This window comes from Triturus cristatus, chromosome 1_1 (assembly GCF_964204655.1).
Source record: "Triturus cristatus chromosome 1_1, aTriCri1.1, whole genome shotgun sequence".
NCBI lineage: Eukaryota > Metazoa > Chordata > Amphibia > Caudata > Salamandridae > Triturus > Triturus cristatus.
The window spans coordinates 19,372,869-19,399,510 of NC_140579.1; the positions used below are offsets into that span (position 1 = coordinate 19,372,869).

General features: G+C 44.9%; 1 protein-coding gene across 1 annotated transcript in view; it reads right to left on the bottom strand.

Moving 5' to 3' along the window:
• Positions 1–26,642, bottom strand: part of LOC146869167 (uncharacterized) — a 140,068-nt gene that overhangs the window by 92,720 nt on the left and 20,706 nt on the right. The window contains exon 2 of the mRNA XM_085653441.1: positions 17,989–18,375. Within this exon, the coding sequence (XP_085509567.1) occupies positions 17,989–18,375 (387 nt within the window). The remainder of the gene's footprint in view (positions 1–17,988; positions 18,376–26,642) is intronic.

Consider the following 26,642-nt stretch of genomic DNA (forward strand, 5'->3'; position numbering starts at 1 on the left):
AGGAGTACCTCCCACAATCTGAGGCGCTTACATAGTGTACTGGCCCGAGTGGACCGAATTCAGGAACCCGCTGTTATTCTCTCACTTGATGCCCGTATGGCATTCGATATGGTGGAGTGGCCCTTTCTCTTCGCAGTACTATCTCATCTGGGGTTTGGGCCGAAATTCTGTGCCTGGATCCGACTCCTGTATGCCAAACCAATGGCCCATGTCGCGGCCAACGGGCACATGTCGGAGGATTTCCCCCTGGGGCGAGGTACGAGACAGGGCTGCCCGCTCTCGCCGCTGCTTTTCGCCCTAGTACTCGAGCCCCTCGCGACGTGCATACGGTGGGAACCTATGGTGAGAGGCCTTCGGTGGTCGGCGAACTGGGAGGACCGCGTCTCCCTATATGCGGACGACATACTGCTCTACTTGTCATCTCCGAGGCGATCCATCCTTACCTTACTTAATATCTGCGAGGTGTTTGGCCGGGCATCCGGCTATACGATCAATTGGTCGAAGTCGGTCCTCATGGTGCTGAGGGGCCCCCCCCCTCGACTGTCGGAGGGCTGCCAGATACAGGTGGCGAAGGGGTCTTTCAAATACCTGGGGATACACGTTGCCTTGGATCAGATGGAATTTTTCAGGTGTAACCTGAGCCCCCAACTGGACCGCCTCAAGCAGGATGTGCGGCACTGGGGAACGTTGCCCTTGACCCTGGTGGGGAGAGCGGCGCTCTTTAAAATGATGGCCCTGCCGAGGTTTCTCTACGTGTTGGAAAATACTCCTTATCCGGTGCCACCGGCTTATTTCCGAGCGGTTGCGGCACAAGTCTCTAATTTACTCTGGGGCAACAAACCAGCACGCATTGCACAGGCGAAGCTGGTCTGTGGGTGGTACGATGGGGGAATTGCTCTCCCAGATATCCAGTTGTATTATTGGGCGGCGCAGCTCAAGGTGATCAATCAGTGGCTCCATGCGCCGCAATCTGACCCAGCGTATAAGGCAGATAGGGATATACTGGGCGAGAGGGGCATGCTGGCCCCATTGTATGACACCCGGCTGGCCCCGCAGCTGCTTGGCCCTCTGCGTCAGACTGTGTCTCTCTGGCACGTGGCACAGGCCAGGCTGGGGTGGCGCGGAGTCCTGACGCAGCTTACGCCTCTCTGGGACACGAAGAAACTGGGGCGGCTCCGGGACAGCAAGGGCTTTGCCGCTTGGGACGCTATTGGGATCTCGGTGATAGGCGACGTGTGGCACAAGGGGGAGGTTGTTCAATTCGCTCGTTTGCAACAACAGTATGAGCTGGCTCCCTCAGAGTGGTTCCGATACCTGCAGATGAAACATGCCCTAACGTCACAGTTAGCCCCGGGTGTGCAGGTTCCAGAGGCATCTCCAATGGAAGATAGGCTACTGACCGAATACATGCCTAAGCGGGCCACATCTCTTACATACCGCAAACTGATCAATAATTTGCCGGACCCTATGGGGATCTTGCGGGAGAAATGGGCTGAAGAGGTCGGCGATTTCGATGACCCAGATTGGCGGGAGGCGCTGGCGTCGCCGCGCGAGGCGGGTATACCCTCGCGACTGCGTCTTGTGCAACTTCGTATTCTACATCGCTCATATTTCACTAGAAGCCTACTGCACAAACTGGGCAGGGCACCTCATCCATTCTGCCTGCGGGGCTGCGGGGAGGAGGGGACCTTCTATCACCTGCTATGGGACTGTCCGGTTCTTCAACTCTTCTGGAGGCGAGTGCTGCGAACGATGTCGCAGGTGTGCGGGGTATCACTGCTGCCAGAACCCAGACGCTGTCTGTTAAATGTGTGGGAGCCCACAGATCTTAATCGCCAGGCGCAGGGCTGGGTGACGGTAGGGAACATGATGGCTAAACGACTCATAGCCCAAAAATGGGGAGCGGTGGAGACACCACTATTGTCAATGTGGAAAAAGGACATGGATGGGGCTATGTTTGCTGAACGCTTTGTATTTATCAGGCGGGGTTGTCCTCGAAAATGGGTCAGAGTGTGGGGAGCATGGAACAAATATAGGGGCAACATATGTGATCCACCACCTCTTTCTGATGGGGAGTCTTCTGATTCAGATGGATAGAAAAACTGTAGGGAGGAGGGGGAGGATGGCTGATAATGATGGCCTCAAGGGGCCCGACCTAAATCCACCTGGAGAAATGTGGACTGTGTACGATGTTCTGTCGGCTTTACTGTGTATACGTTCTGATGTTGTGTCCTTTATTACAACTTTTGTGAAAACAATAAAAATTTCTTTTAAAAAAAAAAAAGTAGAATGGGGGTGGGTGGAGTATGTTTGATGGTCATGAACATGGCGGGAAGGTTAGTCACAGAATTGAGTCTGAAGGCATGGGGCAGCGTTTATTATGTGTTCTTCTGGGGTTACAACTAGATGGGAATAGGTTTTTACATGCTTGCTGACGGGCGCTGTTCAGCAAGGTGTTAGAAGGTGGAAGGGAGGTAGTATGAGGAAAGTTTAGGCAGGGTGGGTGAGTTGGGTCCGGGTAATTAGTCAGCGGTAGCGTTTTGGCTACTTATTTAGCGGGAAGACGTTGATTTTTGGGTGAGCTGGAATTTAAGACATGTATTTCTACAGGAATGTGCAATTATGTTTAAATTGTTCTAAACACACAGTCTAATATCGTTGTTTTGAACTTGTAGAGAACCCCTGACGAAGGGCCAGGTAAGGCCCGAAATGCATTGGGTTATAAGGATGAACTTTTGAGGAGAACCTATGTACACTCCGTGCTTCAGGATAAGGCCTGGATTGGCATTTCTGCTGCATTTAGGACAAAGTGAAAACGTAAGCGCCTCTCATGTGACAAGAGCTCAAGCATTAAAATATTGAGAAGTTCTGGATGAAATTGGAATAAAATACTGATGAAACTGGATTAAACTTGAGGCATCTATGTTATGCATGACGAATCAAGCAGTGCGCCCGACACTGGGGTGCTACCTCGCTCCTTATCTGAAGTGTGTAACAAGTACGTGGCTCAGGGCAGACCACGCATTCGGACCTGCACGCGAACTGAACTTAAAATGAACAAAATTGAGGATTAACAATGAAGAAGCCGGTGTGCACTTCGTCACCCCCCTTGTCTCACACACACACACACACACGCACACAGAGTAAGAAAATGAAAACGCCACAAAAAGTTCTCCACACCATTTTAGAAACATAGCTGATATAAATCTGAGTAAAACAAGACCAAAATGATAACATTCAAATGATTACAAGACAATATGAATTAAAAGAAAATAAACAATTCTGTAGTGCTTAGTATCAATTAGTACCAAGCGGGGTTATCAGGTCGGGCTTGACCAGGGAAAAACCAAAAGTTCAGTCCATCCGCGATGAAGCATGGGCTGGATACAGGAGTCACGCATCCCACTGAAAAGTACCTTCGTTGTGTTGACGTTGAGGATGATGCGTGGAGCAAAGGTGGAGGTGCGTTGCTGTCAATCATGGAGATGTAGGCGATGCATCGGTTCCGAGCTGCAAAGAGCTGAGTCTGCGTCAAAGATCAAGAAGCGGTGTGCATCGAGGCAATGTATCGTCGATGAACCGCTGGGCTGTAGGCGATGTGTGCAGCAAATGGTGAATCGAAGGCGATGCATCGGCAAATTTGGTGATGCGTTGAATGCGGGACCGATGCGTTACACAATAATTAAAGCAGTGTCCGTGGCTCTGTTTGGTGCAACGTTGTCAATACATTGGTTTCTTTGGTTGCAGCAAACATACTCGCTTCCAAGGGCCCAGGACAGCAATGGCATCGCTTCAAAGGGTCCAGGACTGGATTGACACGACTTGGCAGAGAAGGACATACAGCAAACCGAGTCCAGGTGCTGGTTGCAAGATGCAGGGTTAAGTCGTTGATATCCCTGAAACTTCAGAAACTGGAGGCAAGCCAACACGCCCAGAGACACCAAATTTTGTCTTCCTATCTTTTCTTAATTGGAAGCTATATTCATGAAATGTAACAAGGCAGGTCCAATGTTATACTATGGGAGTGATAGACCGTGGTGTACCAAAACACACAAGTGTTTCACTGCCAGGACCTGTTAAACCTAAAAGTACATGTCATACCTTTGAAGTACACTGCACCCTGCCCATGGGCTGTTCAGGGCCTACTCTGAGTGTGACCCATGTGTAATAAAAAGGAAGGTTATTGCTCATGCAGGTGGCACTGAAAAAAGTACCTTGGATGAAGGAAGCGACGACTCCGAAACCTCAATGCATCTGTTCTGAGGTGCGCGGGCGTCAATGGCTTCGACGACAAACTCTTTTACGATGAAGGTGATGCATCTTCATCGAGCTGCACTGTCTATTATCATCGAGCATGCATTCTATCAGAGCGGTGTCAACGATCAGCTCCTGCGTTGGCGTCAAAGGGCAATCTGTCAGTTTGATTCACACAAAGTCGTTGCTGCGTCGATTTTGATGATTCTGTACAGCAGAAGTCAAATTTCAAGGGCCCAGGACTGGATTAGCACCACTTATCAGGGCAGGACTCACAGGTGGCAGAGTCCAGGTGCTGCTGCAGGGCTGAAGGAAGTCTTGATGGCCCTGAGACTTGAGAACAAGGGGCAAGCTAGCAAGCTATTGGAATAACTCTAGGTTCAACTCAAGTGAAATGGGCCCTGTACTTGTCCTCAGCAGGGCAGAGATCAGTAGGCAGCAGGGCAGCACAGAAAATTGTTTTTTCCTGAGCAGCAGGCAAGCAGAATGGCCTTCCTTGTAGTATTGCAGTCTACACTCCTGGCAGAGTTTTTCAAAGGTCCAGTTATAGTGTAGTCCTAATAATACCCTGTCATGCAGGACCTACGACGATTACAGATAACATATACTGTGGGTCTGGTGGCAGAATAACTGTGTACACCCCGCCGCATATATCAGCCTATGGTTCGCATTAGCTAGCTCGCAGTGCCTACTATAATCCCCTGTTATCGGACAGATTAGTTTTTGGCAACCCCAAAACACAATAACCTCAGACTCGTGGAAACAATATATTACTTTTCACGCAGTTACTCGTGCGTGCTTGTTTTTGCTCTCAGAGAGATACAGAGAAGAAACAGTTGAACGTGTTTACAATAAGAATTTATTATACAGTAGTTCTTCTCATGTAGAATATGTGCGCTGTTACAACTGTAGCACAGTAGCAGAGATATAGAACCAGCAGTACAGTGAATAAAAAGGAATAGTATTGTTCTACCATTTTTCAAACGTCATGAACATATACATGAATAAGAAATGCATTTATAAACTGAAGTGCGTACTCCTAAGATGCCTGTCGAGATGTACCTAAGTGTACCTAGTATGTGAGTAGGTGCGAAGGAGCCTAAGCCTAAGAGCCAAGAATCGCACTAGGCTTTAGTCAAACCCTCATACCTGAATAACGAAAGTGTGGGACTTCGTCCAGGACTTTAGCTGGACACCCCGCAAGGGATCGTCAGACCACTGTCAGCTGGAGCGATGGTATGCCGGAGCTGCAGAGCCTCTGGTCAGTGTGTCGGCCGTGAAGTCTCGGGTCCCTCCTGCCTTTTAATAGCAAGAGGTGCTGTATTTATACAGTCTGTGTGCGTATGTTCCCCATTGTTCAGTATGAGGATGACGTTGGGGATTAAACCTTGTGCATCAATGGGAGAGGTGAAAGTACCCCCTGGACAGTGTACTCATCAATTATTCATATGTGCTAAGGATGACGTCTTAGCAATATCGATTGGGAAAAACCCACCCTCGGCATGGAACTAGGTGAAAGGTTTAGTCCATAAAATGCTGCAGTCCTTATAAGGCATTATGTCCGTATAAGGCATTCTGTCCTCATTTGGAGTCATGTCCTTATAAGGCTTGTTCACATGAAATAACGGGCGCTGATGTAGGGAAAGTGTATGATGTTCCCTGGAACTATATTAGGGTACCGATATGAAATATAACACCCACTCCTTATACTTAACAATAATAATACACATTCCTGAACCACATAGTCATAAGAACGACAGTTTCTAAAATTATCAAGTAGTCATTTTAAAATGTTTCTTAAAACCTTAAAAAATCTATTAAAAACAGTTTAAAAAATGAGAAAAATGTTCTTAGGTAACGGTTGATATAGTTGTAAAGTTCCGCAAATCACAGTTCTAAACGAGTTCGGTCATACAAGCTGACCTACAGTAAGCGTACTTAGAGGGCCATGCTTCAAGATAGGAAGTGTCATTTTGCAAAAGTTATTGTTCAAAAATAGAAAAATAGAAATAGAAAAAGTTCCATCTTCGTTCCCAGCACACGGTGAGCCAGATTCAGATTAGAAGTCCCGGCTGGGAGACATAACATTATCGCTGCCTGCTACAGCAGGGGACAACCATTGCAGTACCTCGCATAGCACGTCAAGTGTGCATAGATGTAACTCCTCGTTGCCAGTAGCTGGAGTGTACGCTTCCGGTACCGGATTCAGAACCTCGGTGTCAATGCTGGAGCTGAAATTTAATTCAGTTGTGAAAGGTACCTGCGGCTCCTCAAGGAATGCATACGTCAAGATGGGGATACACTGGGGACAGAGTCATGCATGGGACAACCAGGGCTCCAGCCTGGATTCGAAGTCCGCTGGCGTCTCTGTCAGAGGTGTCAGACAGACATCTAACTTGCATTCGCTTCCACAGAATAGGCATAGGAAGACAAGTATCATGCAGTCATCAAAGACTGGTCTGAAGGCTAAGAACCAAGAAGAACTTAGTTCTCGTAGGCGAGGTGCACCGAAATGCTGTATCATGACGGTAATGTCGTTCCAGGAGAGCTTTCGCAATATCGCTGGCGGATGGTCCGTCCATTGTGCAGCAGGTTGACGATAATCAGGATTCCAGCTACAGCGAGCAGTATCAGGAGTAGGCCCCAGAAAATGCTTCCAAACACGGAGTGTATGAAGTTAGGAATAACCCAGAGGACAGTCTGGAATGTGCTAAGGAATCCGGACCCTATGGTCTTAAATAGTTGAATAATGCCACTCGTATCAGACATGTTACATATACGACCCACCATTTCTACGAAATGTAGGGGGCAATTTGTTCAAATTAGCGCCTGTATCTCTGTCGAGGTCCTTGCAACTTGAAGTTCAAAGGTTTTGCGAGCGGAGGTCATTGGCACGGTTTGTTGCAAAAGCATGGCTTTCATTCTGCTCAAAGTATCAAACTGTATCAATGAAACCTTCAGTGAAGGCCATACTAGTGCCTCCCAGACTGAATTTGTTGGAGGAAACAATACTTGCATACAGCAAGTAACCCTGGTGTTCACTGTGACCAGATAGGCGATGCCCGGAAGCACTTTGCCACTGGATTCAAGCAAGCCTGGCTGAAGACGGCTGAAATGCCAGAAACCGGTCCTAGGAAGCTTGTTTCCGGTCCAGGGAAGACATGGCTTGGCAGTTCGGGCTGGACTGTTCCCATGAGGCACAGGGTCAGTCTGATTTGCATATGGCCATGTCTGAACTGGGGTGGCAGAGTGGGCTAAAGAACGGTGATGGATTAAACCCAGATCAGTTGACTGGGGGTGAGTGCTTGCAATGTTCAACACTCCGTCCATCATTTCCTTTGGTTTTTGCGATGCCCGGAAGCATGCCACAACAACCTTGATAGCTCAGCATCAGGTAACTCCCATTTGAAAGTAACTTGAACACTGGTGTTATCACGGCAGCTGGTGTTCCTTTCATGTGGCAAGACAGATTCAAAACTGAACCATTACGGGCCCCGTGTAAAACAATATCTTGGCATATGAGGGAACGGCTTAAAGCGTTCTCACAGTTGATTGATTGATTGATTGGAGTACTTATAGAGCGCAACTATCACCCTACGGGCATCTTGGCGCTTGCATTGGGAACCCGTCCTGGTTTTTCCCTGTAAGATAACCCGTACTGGGCATCCCCAAGGTGAAAGCCAGGCATCCCGCCGCGGGGGGCCGTTGTGGAGATTAAGCAGGCTTGTTGCCCAGAGCTGCATAGTGTGAACTCATGCTTAGAGTGGGCACCGAAACGAGAATTATCGAGTCCGTGGACAATTGGGTTCTGGACCCTGCCGCGTCGGGAATCGAACCCAGGTCCCGGGCCTGATCTCTGCTTCAGGGTATGCCTCCTCTAACCAGTGAGCTACACTTCTTAGTTGGAACCACTAAGAAATACTTCTTGAACCCCACTCTGGCACCGAAATGTATATGTTAAATCCCAGGAATCCTTAATGTTTTCTTTACTCAGTTGTTCATATTTGCCTGCCTTTGCTGAAGGCAATAGTGAAACTGAAAGGTTGTGACTCGGAGTGTGATTTGGCCGTGGATAAGCCACTCAGTTGATGGTAATAAAGCATCTGTAAATGGTAGTCTTTCCAGTTTTTCAATTTGCAGCTTTGTATATTTAGCTCCCCTTTGTGCCATTTCTATCTGTGTATCAGTAAGATTGTATTCTGAAAACAGAAACGTACTGTTTTTGAAACGCCAAGGTACAAATCCTGCATGCAAAGATTGTAGCGTCAAGCTCAATAACACGATAGAACTTAACTGTGATTGGCCTTGTTGTAATATGGCTAAATCCTGTTCCAGTATGTCAATAGCAGAAGATACTATGTTGCCCAATGAATATATTCTGGAGGTCAAAGTTGTTAACCCATTATCTACCAAAGCGAAAACTTTTTCTAAGTTTATACGGTCTATTCCTCGTATTCTCTCTGTGGCTTCCTGTTGGGAAATCTTCCAGATTTCATTATAGGCAGCATAAATGCCTGCATATATGAAACGTTTTTGACGTGTTTCTTAGGTCCTAGTAGAAAGTCCCTAAGATCCATGTCTTGATTGAGTAAAGATAAGTGTTGTTTCACTTCTGACAGTGTTGAGGTCTCTAGCCGTTGTGGGCACAACTTCCCAACACTATAGGTTGTCACTACCCCTGTATGTTCTCTCTGTACATAACGTGGGTCAGGCTTATGCATATTTAGTCCCTCGGTGATGTGCAGGAACCATTTCTGACATGTGTTTGTGTCTAAGGCCCAAACTGCCCACTCCTTCCAATTGGGATCTATTCTATTGTACTTCTTTATGTCATCAAGTGTTGCCCCCTCTTCTTGAGAAGAATTCTGCCACCCATTGTTTGGTGTTGGAAACTTTGGAGTGTTCAGGTCCTTTATCTTGGCAATTCCAAGACAGGATGTCTGTTGCACAGTGTCATTTAAAAAGATCATCTGCTGTGGAATGAGGCAAGCTCTAAATAGTGCCTCTTGACCCTGGAATTGCCAGCCTCTTGAACCCCAGACTGATTTTGTGTCAATTTCGTCTTGCCATAGGCCAAAACCCTGTTCAGACAATTGGGCCAAAAAGGAAGCAGAGTAAATCTGTTTAGTGTTTGTTAGCATGATTTTCAGTGATGATTTTGGTACAACCTTATAATAAAACGAGCCCGGATCTGTGGTGTTAAACTCTGAAAAGTATGCAAACTTTTGTGCAAATGTGTGTGAACAATTTTTGGTGGTGTTGGGCAATGTTACCACTGATGGTACTCAAATACATTCCTGGGTGAAATGGACTTGTGCAGAAAATGATGACCATAATGTTGGTAACAGTACAACTTGTCATAGTCTGAAGAACCCTCTAACATTTCATTATTAGAAAATGCAGCAGTTTTCTCTAAATCAGACCACATGTTATTTACTGTTTCAGTGTCCCAGTCATCGGAAAATGTACTGGAGGTAATGAAATCACTTAATGATATTTTAAACACATGGTTAATTTTTAAAAGTTTGGTCGATCCGAATATGTTATAATCAATCTTGTCCCATACTATTCCATCTGGTATGGGAACAGCTGTGATGTTCACTGATGACAAGTCTCTTTGTTCACGATGTGAAGATGTGTGTGGCTTCAGGATTTGGGCTGTGGAATCTTGTCAAAGATAATGTCCATTAATAAGCATAATAAAAGTCAATACTAAACCTAGCCAGAAAAAAAAACAATATCCCAGAAATTACCCACAGTTCAATCCATGGAGAAACTAGGTATATCTTTTGAAGAAAGATAAGAAAGGTCTTTGCTTGCTGCTTGAATGGTGTTTTGGCTGGCGTCGTCTCCGGCTCGCTTGGATCCTCAGAAAACGTATCAAAGTTAATGAAATAGCCAGAAACAGTTCAATCAATTGTTTGAATTGCATCAGGATTGGTTGAAATGTTCTTTTCTTCTCGTTGAGGCAAGTTCATGTAGACATCTGTATTAGGTCTGATTGCAATCTGTGAATTACTTTGATTTTCATTTTGAAATTGAATATTTTGTTCAAGCAGAACAAGTTCCATAGCATTGTTGCTTAGTCCTTCATTCCTTACAGGTGGCTCTTCAAACGTGATGAGTCTTTCTGTTTGGACTTCTTGGATTGTAGCGAGAGGAGGGAGTCTGCTACATCGGAGTCCACGAGGCCTACTGTTTAGTATCGGCCACATAGTGTGGTTTGATTAAGTCGATTGAGACAAATCTTTTCTCCTTTTTTCCAGCAAGAGGCGGGTGTAACACAGTTCTTGTTCCGTGTACTGCAAGGACTGGTACAGGTTTTGTGTAAGAGGGTCCAAATTCTTTTTTGTACGCAATTTTCTTTCTGACCAGATCCCCAACTTTTGCGATCCAGACAGGTCTTGCCGTGACTACCTTGACTTCTTCAGTGGCGGTCTGCTTTAAATGGACGTTGCTTTGTTTTGTCCTGGATTCATTCAGATCCTGTAAAACAGCCAAACGATCATGGGTATCAAATGGTTTTTCTTCCGCCACTGCGTCTTCCCAATCAAGATCAGGTACGTGTCCAAAAGAGGACCTCATATGGAGTGACACCCCCTAGAGAGCTTCTTGGCTGGTTGTTTAATGCCTGCTGAACCCCATACAGGTGTGTGACCCAACTACTGCCCTTGCCTAATACCCTAGCTGTTAAAGATTGCTTTAACTCACGTTTTTTTCTCTCCACAACAGAATTTCCCTCAGGATGATAGGGAGATGAGAACCGCAATGCTACATCCATTCCTTCCATGGCCTCTTTGTAAGCCCGAGAGCTAAACGCAGGGCCGCAGTCAGAGTGTAACGTGCTAACTGCGTATGTACCAATAAAGACTCGCAAATCTTTTATTACAGTTCGAGCGTCAGCAGAACGCTGAGGCCAAACTCATAGGAATCTTGAGCATGAATCCACTGCAACCATTATATACCTGTAAGCCCCGTCCGTTTGTAAGGGACCGCAGTGGTCCAAGTATACACATGCAAGAGGTTTGTCTGACTTTAGTAATGGAGTCTGTGCCGAGCGTGCGACCGTGGAGCCTTTCATCTGCTGGCAGATGTTGCATTTCAAAACATAGTCTTTAGTTTGCTTGGATAACCCTGGCCACCAGTAGCGCTGTTTCAGTAAAGAAATAGTTGCAGCAACGCCTGTGTGTGCAGAGCCCAAATCCTCATGTGCGGCTAGTATTAACCTTTGCCTACGATTCATATTTGGTATAACTCTATCCCCCACTCCAGGAATCTGAGCATATGGAATGATTTGTGCATCTAATTTGTAGGAGTATTTGAGTGCACATTTTTTATGTATTGCTGTGCTGCCTTTGCGTGAAGCGATGACAGGTACCATTATTTCTCAGTCTGTCCTCGTTTTTGAACGAGTCAACGCATCTACGGAAGCTTTGGGAACAGCCTCTTTTGCAGCTTCATCAGCCAATTAATTCCCTTCAACGTGAACGCCATCACGTTGATGACTTAGTGTATGGATCACGTGAGTCCTCGGTAGTTCGGATTTCAATTCCGCTACCTGTTTCCATAGCATTTTGTGATTTATTGTGCCACTTTTTGCATCTTTAAACCCAATGTTGTAGGTACTCATTGTACGACTGTACACAGTAAAAAAAATCACGCACGATTGATGTGGGGAATTCGTGATCCGTATTTTTCAGTGCAAGTATCAGTGCTTTTAATTCTGCCAACTGAGCCGTGCAATCGCCTAGAGATTGCGTTTTTGTGCAACTAGGATGGAACTTTCCATCATGCATGCTACCTTTTACGATTGCACACACTGAAATATATTGTTGCTTACTCCATATGGCGGGTTGCGCAGATCCGTCAGTGTAAATAATATATTCATATTGATCAAGAGGCAAGATTTCATTTGGTAGAGAATATTATTGCTCATATTGCAGGAATGCCTGAGTTTTTAAACTTGGATCAAATTTATATTCAATGTCTGTTGCTGTTAGAGATTTTGCCCACTGTATCCATCGTGGATGTAACGCTTTCGCATTTGGGACACTGGCCTTTGTAACAGCTTCTAAAGCTGGTACTAGAGTTACGACAATAATGCGTTTCCTCTGAGCCAGTGCTCTTTCTCTTGCTACCGCAGTTTGAACGGCTGTCAGTATTTTTTATGTTGAAATGAAACGCATTTCTGCATTTGTGTATAGATGTGATTTGTAAGCGATTGGTACGGTTTCTCCCTCATTAAAGGTCAAATATGTGTACCCGCATTGACCCGCAATTATTCGGATCACCAAGTGGCGTACGTTTACGCTGTTTGTAAGTGTTTGGTAGCAATCCTGTTTTCCTGGAGTGAACGAAGAGTATTAGTGTGTTTTTGTGTCCAATCTCTGGCTGAAAAGTCAGGTTTTATTAAGTCATAGAAAGGTTTTACCCTCTGTGCATAATCTAAAATGTATGTTCTGCCGAAATTTAGGAATCCAAGTATTGATTTTAAGTTTTTTAATGATTTTGAAGGATGGAGCAGTGCACACTTTTCTAAAAGTTAGTTGCCGGACTTTTGCCTTCACTTGACAGATCATAGTCCAAAAAAAGGACATTGAGGTGGGCTATTTTCGACTTTTTAAAGTTGAACTTATAGCCTTTTGTGGCAAATCCCATAATAATGGTGCTTACCCTGGTCAAGTGCCTCATCAAGTCGTCGTCAGTTAGATAAATGTCATCGACACATGACAACGCTTCTTCATCAAATCTGTGAAGTAACTCTGTTACTCTTGCTGAAAATACACCGGGCTGTTTTTATACCCTTGGGCGAGTCGACAGAATTGTCGCTGGGACCCTAAGGTACTGAATGCGGTTAAATACCTGCTTTCAGGCGCTATATTTTGACAGAAAAATCCATTTGAGATATCAAGTGTGGTTTTGTATTTTTTGCACACAATGTTATTCATTAATGTGGCACTATGTGCATTTTGGGCAGCAAATGTCTTTGTGCATGAGTTTAAATATCTGTAATCTAAAAGGAGACGATATGTGTTCTCAGGTTTAGAGATGGGAAACAAAGGATTGTTCATTGGAGATGTACATTTCTCAATGACCCCTTGGTATTCAAGTTGATCTAAGATCTCCCTGACCTGTTTTTTAGCTTCTTGCTTTATTGGGTATAGCCTCAGAGCAATAGGTGAAGTTTATAACGGGATCACGTGGTAGGTTGAGTCCTCATCCCACCCAGCGTGATTTTTGTACAGTGCTGGAGCTTGGGCTACTGGCCAATTTTGTGCATAAGCCTGTTTTAAGTGAACGGGAACAGTGTCGGAAAAAGCAGGAAAAATTGCACTTTATCCCCTGGGGCACTCCATAACGAATGACGGCGGCCAATTTTGTTCTTCTAACAGGATGCCATAACCAGACAAGTTTTTCCCCAAAAAAGCTTTTACTTTCCTGGGTTTGTCCCCCTCCCGTAGGAGTGTTACTTCATATAACCTATGTGGGACGCTCACCCTGGTGTCTGGTGTTTCCACCGTGATATAATCATTCAACTCCGCTGTCACCAGAAATTCCTTCCGGTTCAGACGAGGTAGTGTTACTTCTGCTGCACTGTCTAGCATCATCAGAGCCCATTCCTTGTTCAGAAGTTGTGTCCTCAGAATTCTGGGCATGTCTGATTTTCAGACCAGCAACTTTCTTTTTCTTAAATAAGGTTTTGGATTTTGCTTATCTTCTTTCTTAGAAGTAAAGTCTTGAGCGCGCTGCTTGTCTCTGGACTGTGTGCGCTCCTCTCTGTGTTCTGACCGTCCTTCTCTTTCGGAGCCTTTCTTCGAGCCCTGAAAGGAACGAGAGGAACGTGTATCAGTATCCTGATACCTGTCAGGTTTCCTAATATTATTCCTATTCCTAAGGTTGTACCTCTTTTCAGAGTGCTCCTGTTGAGGAGACCTACCTCGGGACTGAGATCTTTTCTCTTTAGAGTTAACTTTTTTGTTATCCCACTTTTTTTTAGAAGAAGTAGGTGTCTGTTCAAAATTGTCCTTTTCAGGACTGCCCTGTAGTTGAGGTTTTAAAGCTTTTCCCCCCAAACTATCTCTGCCTAATTCTGCATACACAGTTTCAATTATTTTGTGTAGTTCATTCTCCTGAATTAATGGAGAGAGCTCCTGTAGGCTTTGGTGGATTGCCACTGATGCTGCTTCCCCTTTAATATTAGCTAGTATTATGGCTGATACCTGATCATAGTTATTTAATAACTTCATCCCTAAGTTTAGGGCAGGTTCTGCTCCATACACATTTTGTATTTGTCTTAATACATCTGGTATCACTGCTAATGAAGGAATACCATGGGTTCTGGTATATATGGCAGCAAAGGCTGTACCCCAGGAGGTGCAGTCCTCTAACTGTGGTGTAATCCCCATGGGCAGATTGTTAACATCCTGTGTTTTTCAAATGGTGTTGTATTTGGGAATACTGCTTCTAACTGGGTTATTTTCTGAGCTACCCAGAAAGGAATTTGTTCACATTTTGTGGGCACTTTGCCCATTACCGCGTGTAATGTTTGTGGAGTAATTTTAGTCCCTGCGCTCTGTGTAGGAGCTGCTGTCTGTGTAATTACTGTAGGTTGGACCGCGACTGTCCTCAAGTCAAAGTGTGTCATGTTTCTGTGGAGTTTTATCAACTCTTTGTGTTGAACAAGTAGTTCATCCTGTGGCATCGTGTCAATATCTGGATGTGGTGCATAGGTCGCTAATATCGGCCATGTTGCTTCTGGAATCCCTAAAGGACCAAGCCTTGCTTTTATGTAGGGTAGGGCGCCATTAAACCAGAAAATATGTTCCTGGAAAGTAAATGGAATCTCAGTGTCCTCAAAAGGAGTGTAGACCGCTTGAATGTCATCATGTAAGTAATAATGAAAAGGTTTTGTTACAGCATCTGCTGCTGGGAATGTAATCCGGGAGTAGAATACCTCTGTTTTGAAATCTTCGTGTGCCTCTATCACGAATATTACTACACCTCCTCTGGGTGCTAACCCATGTTTGAGTAGTTTAACTGTCAGAGTTTGTCTACCTTTTGGTGCAATATGCATTGTATCTGCTTCTACCTCACCAGACTGATTAGGTCTTTGGTTTAAAACATCCTCGTCAGCCATCGTGTTTAGAACACAGTCTGACTGTCTAAGGACTTTATAAAAAGGTTTTATGCAAAGGTTTTATGCATAATTTTGGGAGTATTTCCTTCAAACCTGATTAATCAACAGCCAATACATAGGATATCTCGCCTACTCAGCTGTGGCAGAGTTTTTTCCCACTTACTCCAGACGTCTCTGGGTTTTGTAAGTAGGGTCTCTGAGAATAAGCACAAGCACAACTAGGCTACTCAGATTCTACTGTTTGAGTAGGTGCACCTTTTATACCACATTGGGCACCATGTAGTGTAGTCCTAATAATACCCTGTCATGCAGGACCTACGACGATTACAGATAACATATACTGTGGGTCTGGTGGCAGAATAACTGTGTACACCCCGCCACATATATCAGCCTATGGTTCGCATTAGCTAGCTCGCAGTGCCTACTAAAATCCCCTGTTATCCGAGAGATTAGTTTTTGGCAACCTCAGAACACAATAACCTCAGACTCGTAGAAACAATATGGTACTTTTTACCCAGTCACTCGTGCATGCTTGTTTTTGCTCTCAGAGAGATACAGAGAAGAAACAGTTGAACGTGCTTCCAGTAAGAATTTGTTGTACAGTAGTTCTTCTCATGTAGAATATGTGCGCTGTTACGACTGTAACACAGTAGCAGAGATATAGAACCAGCAGTACAGTGAATAAAAAGGAATAGTATTGTTCTACCATTTTTCAAACGTCATGAACATATCCATGAATAAGAAATGCATTTATAAACTGTAGTGCGTACTCCTAAGATGCCTGTCGAGATGTACCTAAGTGTACCTAGCATGTGAGTAGGTGCGAAAGAGCCTAAGCCTACCAGCCTAAGAGCCAAGAATCGCACTAGGCTTTAGTTAAACCCCCATACCTGAATAGTGAAAGTGTGGGACTTTGTCCTGGACTTGAGCTGGACACCCCACAAGGGATCGTCAGACCACTGTCAGCTGGAGCGATGGCTTGTCGGAGCTGCAGCGCCTCTGGTCAGTGTGTCGGCCGTGAAGTCTCGGGTCCTTCCTGTCTTTTGATAGCAAGAGGTGCTGTATTCATACAGTCTATGTGAGTATGTTCCCCATTGTTCAGTATGAGGATGACATTGGGGATTAAACCTTGTGCGTCGATGGGAGAGGTGAAGTGTACTCCCTGGACAGTGTACTCATCAATTATTCATATACACTAAGGATAAGGTCTTAGCAATATCGATTGGGTAAAACCCACCCTCGGCATGGAACTAGGTGAAAGGTTTAGTCAGTAAAAGGCTGCATTCCTTATAAGGCGTTATGTCCGTATAAGGCATTCTGTCCTTATTTGGAGGTATGTTCTTATAAGGCTTGGTCATATGAAATTTAAGGCGCTGATGTAGGGAAAGTGTACGATGTTCCCTGGACCTATATTAGGGTACCGATATGAAATATAACACAGTAGTGTACCGTCTTGGTATGGTCAGAGGCCCATTACTTGTACCCAGTTGTGCCTTTGAACTGGGGGTGACTTCAAAGCTGGTCCTTGAAGTGCACAGCTCCCTGTTTCTTCCCAGCCCTGGCTCCAGACTATCAGTAGGGGGTAATTAGCCCGTTGTTTGGGAAACAGGAACCTGCCTATTGAGATGTGTCAGCTCCCCCCTCTCTTTCTGCCCAGGAAATTCTATCAGAATGCAGATTAGTTCTCTGTCACTCCCACCCGTCCTGTGTTTGTGGCTGTGTGGAGGGAATGCACAAAATGTAGCTGTCACCCATCCCAGACATGTGCTGGAGACAGGCTGCAAGGTACACAGAGCTGTAATAGCAAGAAAACTGTCCACTTTCTAAAAGTGGCATTTCTGAAATAGTAATGTTAAATCCTTCTTTATCAGTAAAGAGGATTTTTCATGACCATTTCATAGATATGAAGCATGATGTAGCTACTCCTTTCTAATCAGGAATTACAGCCTAAATATGTATTAAGGAATTCCGAACGCTAGCCCATGAGAGTGGTAGGACACACAGTAGGGAAAAACGAATTTGGATGTTTGTCACTACCAGAAAATGTGAAACTTAAAAGTACATATGTCCTTATAGAGCACCCTGCCCTTAAGGCTACGTAGGGGCTACCTTAGGGGAGGCTTATTTGTAATTAAATTGGAGTTTAAGGTTTGGCAAGTGGTTTTAAATGCCAAATTGAAGTGGCATTATACTGCACGCACATGCCTGAGACAGATTTGAAAGGCTACTTGTGTGGGTGGCATTATCAGTGCTGCAGGCCCACTAGTAGTGTTTAGGTTACAGGCCCCGGGTATATGGTATGCCACTTTACAAGAGACTTACAAGTAAACTCAATCTATCAATTGGATGTAAACTAATGCCATCATGTTTAGGGGAGAAGCACACATCACATGCACTTTAGCAATACTCAGCAGTGGTAAAGTGCCGAGTCCTTACGGCAACAAAAAGAGGCCAGAAAAAGAGTAGGAGTAAGGCAAAATGTTTGGAGTGACCCTCCAGAGAGGGCCAGTTTCCAACAAAAAACAACTACATTTTAGTAGAAAGAGTGAGATACACAGAGCCGCAGAGAATTCTTAAATGAATTCTTGTCATCCTACCTGTGCCTTGTGTCACTGAGACGTTGATCACCTTTGTGTCCAACACATATGAGTCCTGTATTGATACCTCATAGCTCCCAGCATCTTCCAGCCTTAGATCTTGGATCAGCAGGGAGCCGTTACCAAAGAGCACCACCCGATGGCTGTATTCAGGCTCCTTGTTTTCCACCTGGCTACCACACACAGGTTCTCTGGTCTCTCCCTCCCAGGAACACTTTCTATTCCTGGTTGTCACAATATGGCGATTGTTCCTCAACACCGACCATCTGATTTCAACCCGTTCCTGTGGCTGACTGAAGTGGTACGAGACAGGCAGAAGAACAGACTGGTTGACTGTGGCAAACACGGGGTTCTGGTGGACGATGATGGAGAGGTTAGAGGAGGCACCTGCAGATAAGATATGAGAGACGGTACAATATTGGTGGTTGGATTCTTGATAAATATGAGTTGAGAGCTTTTTAAGCACAAAGCATATATACTGCGATCATTCAGAATAACACAGTACTCTGTGCAGAACAAAGTTATTGGCTGGAGACCGCGGTTCCGCAGTGACTGAAGGTGCCAGAGAAACATGTTACCTACTTTCAATATCACTCTTTCTAGTGGATACTCTAATTGCAGATTTCTCACCTTACGACTTTCCGCTCCGTACACATAAACTGTACCAGACCCTCAGGATTGTGCATAGGTAGATATATAGTTGAGGGTCTCTGTTCGAAACTGGGGGTCTCATTAACAACAAAATGGCACAGTGCCGCAAGCCATCTTGCGGCACTGTGTCGAGTAATTTTCAAAGCACATGGATGCGTCATATTAACAACAATATGATGCATTCATGTGCTTTACTCTGTGCTGGTGCACAATTGCCTGCCATGCGCCAGCACAGGCACCCTTGCATCATGTTACAAGGGTGCCTGCATTGCGGGGACGATTGTTTTTGTGCAGGAAGGAACACCTTCCTGCACAAAAACAATCATTGATGGAGTTTTTCGCTTTCTATACGTACTGCAGAATGTATCACGCATAGAAAAAGAAGCAAACGAGTAGAAATTGAAGTATTTCTCCTCATTGTGCCTCCGTACACAGGAGGTGTAGGATTCTGATACACCGGTGGCGCAAGGGGCTTGTAAATAGGCCTCCGTGTTTCTGGCAGGCAGTGGTATACACTCTGTCCAAGAAGGAACCACAACCCTAGTCAGGGTAAGTGAAGTACACACTAAAAGAATTTTTTTTTTCTTGAAAATGTGTTGATTCAATATTTTTTCAAATTAATACGAACATCAACAGTGCAGCATAGCATAGACCAGCAATTACACATTACCAATGTGGGAGGTGCCAAGCAGGAGCCCCCAGGAGATGACAGTGGGCCAAGGAGAAGCCAAAAGGAAAAAAAAGAGGGAACATTCAAAGAAAACACATTCTTCTAGTCATTCATGATCGTGAGGAAGCTATACATGGACCCCAACCAGTTACATCGCAGAGGCGATTTCACCATCTGCGGAAGGTGTAGGTGAGCACACTGGCGAAGGCGGCAGCTGTATTTGACGAGGCTCAGCATCAGTGTCCATGTCGAGCGTCTTCGAGGTTATGCCGCCCTCCCCGTATATGCCTGACTCTGGGTCACTTCCCAAACTAACAGTTTACCTATGCTCACTCTCTGGTCGCTTGGCACAGAGCAGTCAAGCTTCTCTAAAGAGGCAATGGGTAAAGTATTTGTGCACACACATATACACATACACAGTAACACAGTGAAAACACCACAAAAAGTGCTCCACACCAGTTTAGAAAAGTACCTGGGGGCTTATTTACAAGCCCCTTGTGCCGCCCGTGCATCACTTTTAATATGGGAAAAATTGTAGTCTCGTGGTGCAAGGGGCTTGTAAATAAGCCCCCGATATTTATCTGAATAAAACAAGACCAAAATGATAAAAATCCAATAACCACAAGTCAAGTTATGAATTTTAATAGAGGAAAGAATTCTACTGTGCTTAGAAGCAAATAGCTCCGACCGGGGCTATCTGGTTGCGCTTGACCAGGACAATCCAAAAGTTCAGTCCGACCGCGATTGAGCGCGTGCCGAATACAGGAGTCATGAAGACCCGGTACAAAGTACCTTGGTTACATTGACGCGAGGACGATGTATGATGCAAAGGAAGAGATGAGTCGCTGTCAATCGTGGAGACGTACGCAATGAGTCGGTTCCGAGCTGCAAATAGTCGAGAATGATTCGAAGATCAAGAAGCGTTGAGCATCGAGGCGATGCTTCATCCTGGGCTATACGCGATGCATACAGCACAAGGCGATGCGAAGACGGCGCGAGAGCATAGTCGTAAGTATGTTGGAGGTGACAGGAGCGCTGCATTGAGTGGATAGTAAAGTGGTGTTCGCGGCTCAAGCAGCGATACGTTTGTGTTGAATGAGAATGCGGCAGTTCTGATTGGCGCATCATCTTAGGTTGCAGCACAGAGACTCACTTCAAAGGGCCCAAGACTGGATTTGCACCACTTGGCAGAGCAGGACTCACAGAAGAGAGAGTCCAGGGGCTGGTTGCAAGAAGCAGAGGAAGTCTTTGATATCCCTGGGACCTCAGTAACAGCAGGCAAGCCAACAAGCCCAGAGACACAAAATGTGTGTTGGACAGGCCACATGAAGGGCTTGCTCCCTCCCCGCATGACAGGGCCCGAGCCCCGGCCCTCCTGGTGTTACCCACAGAAGCAACCCGCACCCCGTCTCAAGACGGGACTCCTGCCCCCGGACATCTCTGTATCATGGGGCCGAACCACTACCGGCTCCCTCGCCCGGCCCGGTCGCCATCTTGGACCCTGCACCACGAGGCCGCGTGGCCTCAGCTCGACCCTAACCCTGGGCCTGGCCAAGCCCCGACATCCCGGCACCACCATCCACCCAGGAGGTGAACGGACCACTTGGCAGGTCACTGGGAGAAAGAGGTGTCGAGGGCTCTCCCCCGCCAGGTGCCGATCGCCCCCCAGCTCCCCCAGGCGCTGGCTCCACCCCCCTGCTGGGTGTCTGGACTCCCTCATCCCAGACCTCCCGACCTCCAAGTGCGAGGGTCCGTACATCAAAGGGCGCCAGACCTATAACTGGGGCAGCTCCAGAGCAGGAAGTTAGTTGTATCCTGGAGTCGAGAGACACCGTGAAGAACTCATCCTTGACGGACTACTGATGCTGCCGTAGCCCTGCCTTGTGAACTTTCATCCTGCCTGCTGGCGCTGCCGCGGCCTTCTGCATCATTCATCCTCGTCGGGACCTGCTGGCGCTGCCGCGGACCGTTGTAACTACCATCCTCGTCGGGACCTGCTGGCGCTGCCGCGGACCGTGTAACTACCACCTTCACCGGGACCTGCTGGCGCTGCCGCGGACCGTTGTAACTACCATCCTCGTCGGGACCTGCTGGCGCTGCCGCGGACCGTGTAACTACCACCTTCACCGGGACCTGCTGGCGCTGCCGCGGGCCGTCCATCTAGAACACCGAGCTCGAGGATTGTGAGCTATCCATCATATCATCGCATCTACCAGATTGGTAACAAGACTGTCCCGCTACCCCCTTTTCCCAACCAAGAGACTAGAATCGAGGGGACCCCTGAGTCCTGACCTCCTTGTACCATTCTATCGTACCTAAAGATTGCTTATAAAGAACGTTGAACCTTATCATTGTGTGGTGTACATCAGTGGGGGGGGGAAGTTATTCGTCTGTACGATCGCTGGAGACGGCTCTCCTCGGAGACCTCTCCCCTTGTCCTCGGCCGACCCTCCCGGTCCGTCTAACAATGTGTTTTTTCTATATCTTTCCAATTGAAAGCCACACTTATAAAATATAACAAGGCAGCTCCAATGTTATCCTATGAGAGACGTAGGCCCTGCAGTAGTGAAATACAAATTTAAAAGTATTTCACTCCCAGGATTTGTATAACTTAAAAGTAAATGTCCTACCTTTTAAGTACATTGCACCCTGCCCATGGGCTATCCAGGGAGTTCTCTGGGGGTGACCTATGTGTAAAAAAGGAAGATTTGGGCCTGCCAGAACTTATCAGGTTGAAATTGTAGTTTAAAACTGCATACATATAGGCTCTGAGTGGGAGGCCAGAGACACGTTTAAAGGGCTACTTATGGGGTGGCACAATCAATTCTACAGTCCCACTAGTAGCAGTTGATTTACAGGCCCTGGGTACATGTGCCCTGTACTAGGGACTTATACATAAATCAGATATGCCAATTGTGGATAAACCAATCGTATCACATTCTAGAAACAGAGCACATGCAGTTTAGCAATGGTCAGGAGTAAAAATGTGCACAGATTTCTACAATCAGCAAAAACAAAGTTGAACAAAACAGTCAAAACAGGAGGTCAGAAAACAAAATGTTAGGGGAACCCATGCGAAGGATGCCAGGTCTAACAGTCTCCTTGTGACTTTGGAATCCAGGGGGGCACCACCGCAGTTCACCTGTTGTCAATGTTCCTCCCAGTCCATTCAATAAGGTATTGTCGGCATGCTGCATGGTAGTAATTACATAAGTGAGGCACTATATGCCCTGCTCTGTCCCTACCATATGTTGCTTTTTGCTGATTCAGGGCAGCTATCTTGTAATTCTGCTAATTATTCCCTATCGATCAGCAGTGCCATTGACTGATAGCAATACAGGAAACTTTCTAAAGATGTCTTCGTGCTGCTGACATGCGCCCCAGGAAAAATAGCGACTTATGCTTTCAACTCTGAAGGTCTGGTTTTGTTGCCCTCGTTAGTTTTTGCAGATTACATTCCTTGTATTTTGCTTATTTTCCTGCTGGTTCTACTCCCAGATATATGACTGAGATTTCTACCCCATCATGGGAGGGCCATACTTTTTAATATCTGGATAGTGCCCTTGGAGGCTGACATGTGTCATCTCTCTGATTTAATCAAAATGATTTTAAATCCAGACAGTTGTTGATAATCTTGTAACTCTCTCAGTTGACTATGACCACACCACACAACTCACCTGGTCCGAACACTACAGTGTCCATTTCACCATCTCTGGACCCGCCATCACTGGCACAGTGTCCCACAGATCCACGTGCAAAGACTAGAATAAATATCAGAAGACTGGTGGAACGATATTCTCTGCTCCCAACTCCCAGACTCTACACACTACCCTCAACAAGCAGCAAAGACTTTCTCCCAGTGGATCACAGAAAGCGCCAACACAATCAATCCCAACAAAACAGCCAAGTCCAGAGGACCAACCACAGAGCCAGCTGGTTCACCAAGGAACTGCAATCTACAGAGTGGAACTGCCGGAAATTAGAAAGGAAGTGGCGCATCAGCAAAAAGACAGAAGACCGCACCACCTTCAGGACAGCCCTCAGCCAGTACCACCACCTCCTGAAAGAAACAAAGAAAGATGTAGCAGACAGCATGGAAGCCAGCACAAACCACAGTAAGGAACATTTCGCCATCGTGCAGGAGTTCTCCAACCCGGCTGCCGTTGTGATCAACATTACACCTACCCAGGACCTGTTCCGCAACCTTGCTGACTTCTTCCATCACAAGGTCTTGGCCATCTATAACAATTTTGAAAGACAACCACCTGCCGCTGACAGCATCAACTAGCTCACGCCCATAAACACAAAGCCCAAACACCTGCTCACGCACTGGGACCTCCTCACCACACAAGACACCATATCCATCATAAACTTTGTGTACTCGGGAAGACCCACAGACCCCTACCCCCACCATGTCTTCAACCTCGGAAGGAAGACTATCGGCATTGAGCTCAGGAAAGTCCTGAACACCTCCATCACTTCAGCCTCCTTCCCAGAGGACTGGAAACACACTTAAGTGAGGCCACACCTAAAGCCGAACCAAAGAACTACCAACCCATCTCCCCGCTCCCCTGCCCCTCAAGAAAGCGATCAACCAGCAAATCACCCAACACCTAGAAGACCACAACCTCCTGGTCCCATACCAATCTGGATTTTGAGCCAACCGTAGCACCGACATAGTCCTGATCGCAGTCTTTGACAAACATCAGGGCCCTTCTGGACGGTGCAGAGAGAGAATATAGAGTAAAAAATATTGAGTTGCACAAATTATGAGTCATTAATATCGCGGTTCAGAAATATCGACAGCAAGAAAAATCGTGGTCAAGAATATTGACTTAAGGTAAGTAATATCGATTTTTAAAAATATTGAAGGGTTTACTATTGTTTGCTAAAATATAGTTTTTAAAAATATTGTTGTTTAATTAATGTTATGTATTTTAGTATATATTTTATATGTATGTGAAATATGTCTTTGGTATAACAATTGTTTGTATTTTTAATATATTTGTTAAATTTTGACTAGTTATTCATTTTTTTTATTAGAATTTTGCATTTTTAGTTCCGTAGCAGGTTGTGGGTTTATAGGGGAATAGGGTGGGAAGTAACTTAATTATATTAAATGTATTGATTATTTTTTATTTATTAATATGTGTTAATTTGAGATGATATAGTGTTAAATGTGTAAAGTAATTTATTATTAATTAATTATATTAATAATTGGTTGTTCTTAAGTAATTGGTAAATAATGATGGTAATTGTGTAATTAATTTTAGGTGTGTGTATTGTGGTGTTTATAGGTGTTAAGGGTGGGAAGTAATTTATTTTTAATTTATGAATTAACAATTGATTGTTTATTAATTTTAATTAATTCAATGGTAATTAATTATGGTAGTTGTGTAATTAATTTTAGGTGTGTGTTGTGGTGTTGTGTTTATAGGTGTAAAGGGTGGAAAGTAATTTATTTTTAATTTATGAATGAATAATTGGTTGCCAATTAATTTTAATGAATTAATTAATTGGTAATTAATTATGGTAGTTGTGTAATTAATCTTAGGTGTGTGTTGTGGTGTTTATAGGTGTACAGGGTGGAAAGTAATTTATTTTTAATTGAAGAATTAATAATTGGTTGTTAATTAATTTTAATTAATTAATTGGTAATTGTGTAATTAATTTTAGGTGTGTGTTTCTGTGTTTATAGGAGTAAAGGGTGGGGAGTAATTTGTGTTTAATTAATTAATATATAGTTGTTAATTAATGTTCAGTATTTATTTTGGGTAATTGTTCATTTTTGTGTGTGTTGTTTTCACTTTTAAAGGGGTAAAGGGTGGATATTAAATACATTTTAATTATGTAATTATTAGTTGTTAATAGTAATAATTTTTAATTTAAAAATAAGTTTTAATTGTGTTTTAAGATTTTATAGGCAAGCCCGTCTGCGCCCATCCGCGCTCTGCGCCGAAACCCCTGGTTGTACGACTACAGGTAAGATACCCTCTCTTACTTATTCTAGTAAACAGCTACTGGCTTTAAATAGGTACACAAGTACATTTGGCTGTGTCTGTTTGGATCCTAGTTCAATGTCTGGACCAATAATAAAGACCTGTACGGGGTGCCAAACAGCCCTTCCAGGGTTAGGTATCACATATCCAGCCAGGGAATCTCTTAGGATGGGTTTGAATAAAAAAAGGCTGTTCCCGCTTTTAATTGCGTTCTTTTAAATGAACGCTCTTTGGTGAAACACAGCATTGAATGTGCATCTTTAATAGAGGGCAGCAATGTTCAAATAGCCTTTATAACGGAAACATGGACTGATGAGGCTTCTGGCCCAGATCTTGTGAAGGCAACTCCTCCTGGATTCATATGCTATACTACTAATAGACCTTCTAAAAAAGGAGGAGGATTGGCAGTTATCTATCACAGCTCCATTAAAGCTAGTTGTGACATAATGCTTAACCCTTTGTATGAAGCGTTATCCTTCTCGCTCAGCCTCTCTGATCACTATATGTTTAGGGGAATTCTAGTGTACAGACCTCCCGGTCCTAGGAATTCGTTCCTAGCTGAGGTTGGCACACTTCTGGACGCCGGCTTGAGTCTTGACTCGTACACTATATTGGGAGATTTTAACTTCTATCTAGCAGATGATGCAGATAAAGATACGCTAAACTTTTTAGATTTAATGAATAGTGTCGAGTTAAAGCAATTAGTGAAGGGACCCACGCATTTGGCTGGGCACACGCTAGATGGGATGTTTTCAAATTCACTATTCCTTTCTGTTGTAAATGTATTACCTCTTCACTGGTCCGACCATGCGGCCATCATGTTTGAACTGACCATTCAAGAAGGCCGGGGTAGGGATCCCCCCTCTAGGAAATCAAAGGAGATCAGAGCTTGGAATAGGGTAGGAGAGAAAGAACTTACTGAGTTGCTATTTTTGACTCAGGCTTCTCTGTCCTTGGAGGTGGAGGAGGCTTATGTTGCCTACACCACTTGGTTAGAGGATGCCTGTCATATTTTAGCTCCTAAGAAAGTAATAACTCCGAAGAGGATACAGCCCACGGCTCCTTGGTATTCTCAGGAACTAAAGACCCAAAAATTGAAATGCAAACAATTGGAACGGTCCTGGAGGAAGGACTATCATCCAACTAATAGAGCTTTATACAAACAAGGCCTCCTACAATATAAACAGATGCTTTTTAATACTAAATGTGAGTTTTTTGCTGGACGGATTAAATTAGCTAGTAATTCCTCTAAGGAATTATATAAAGTTGTTACTAGGCTCGCTCATCCACCACCTGCAACTATCTCAACCAGCCAGGCTCTCTGTGAAGAAATG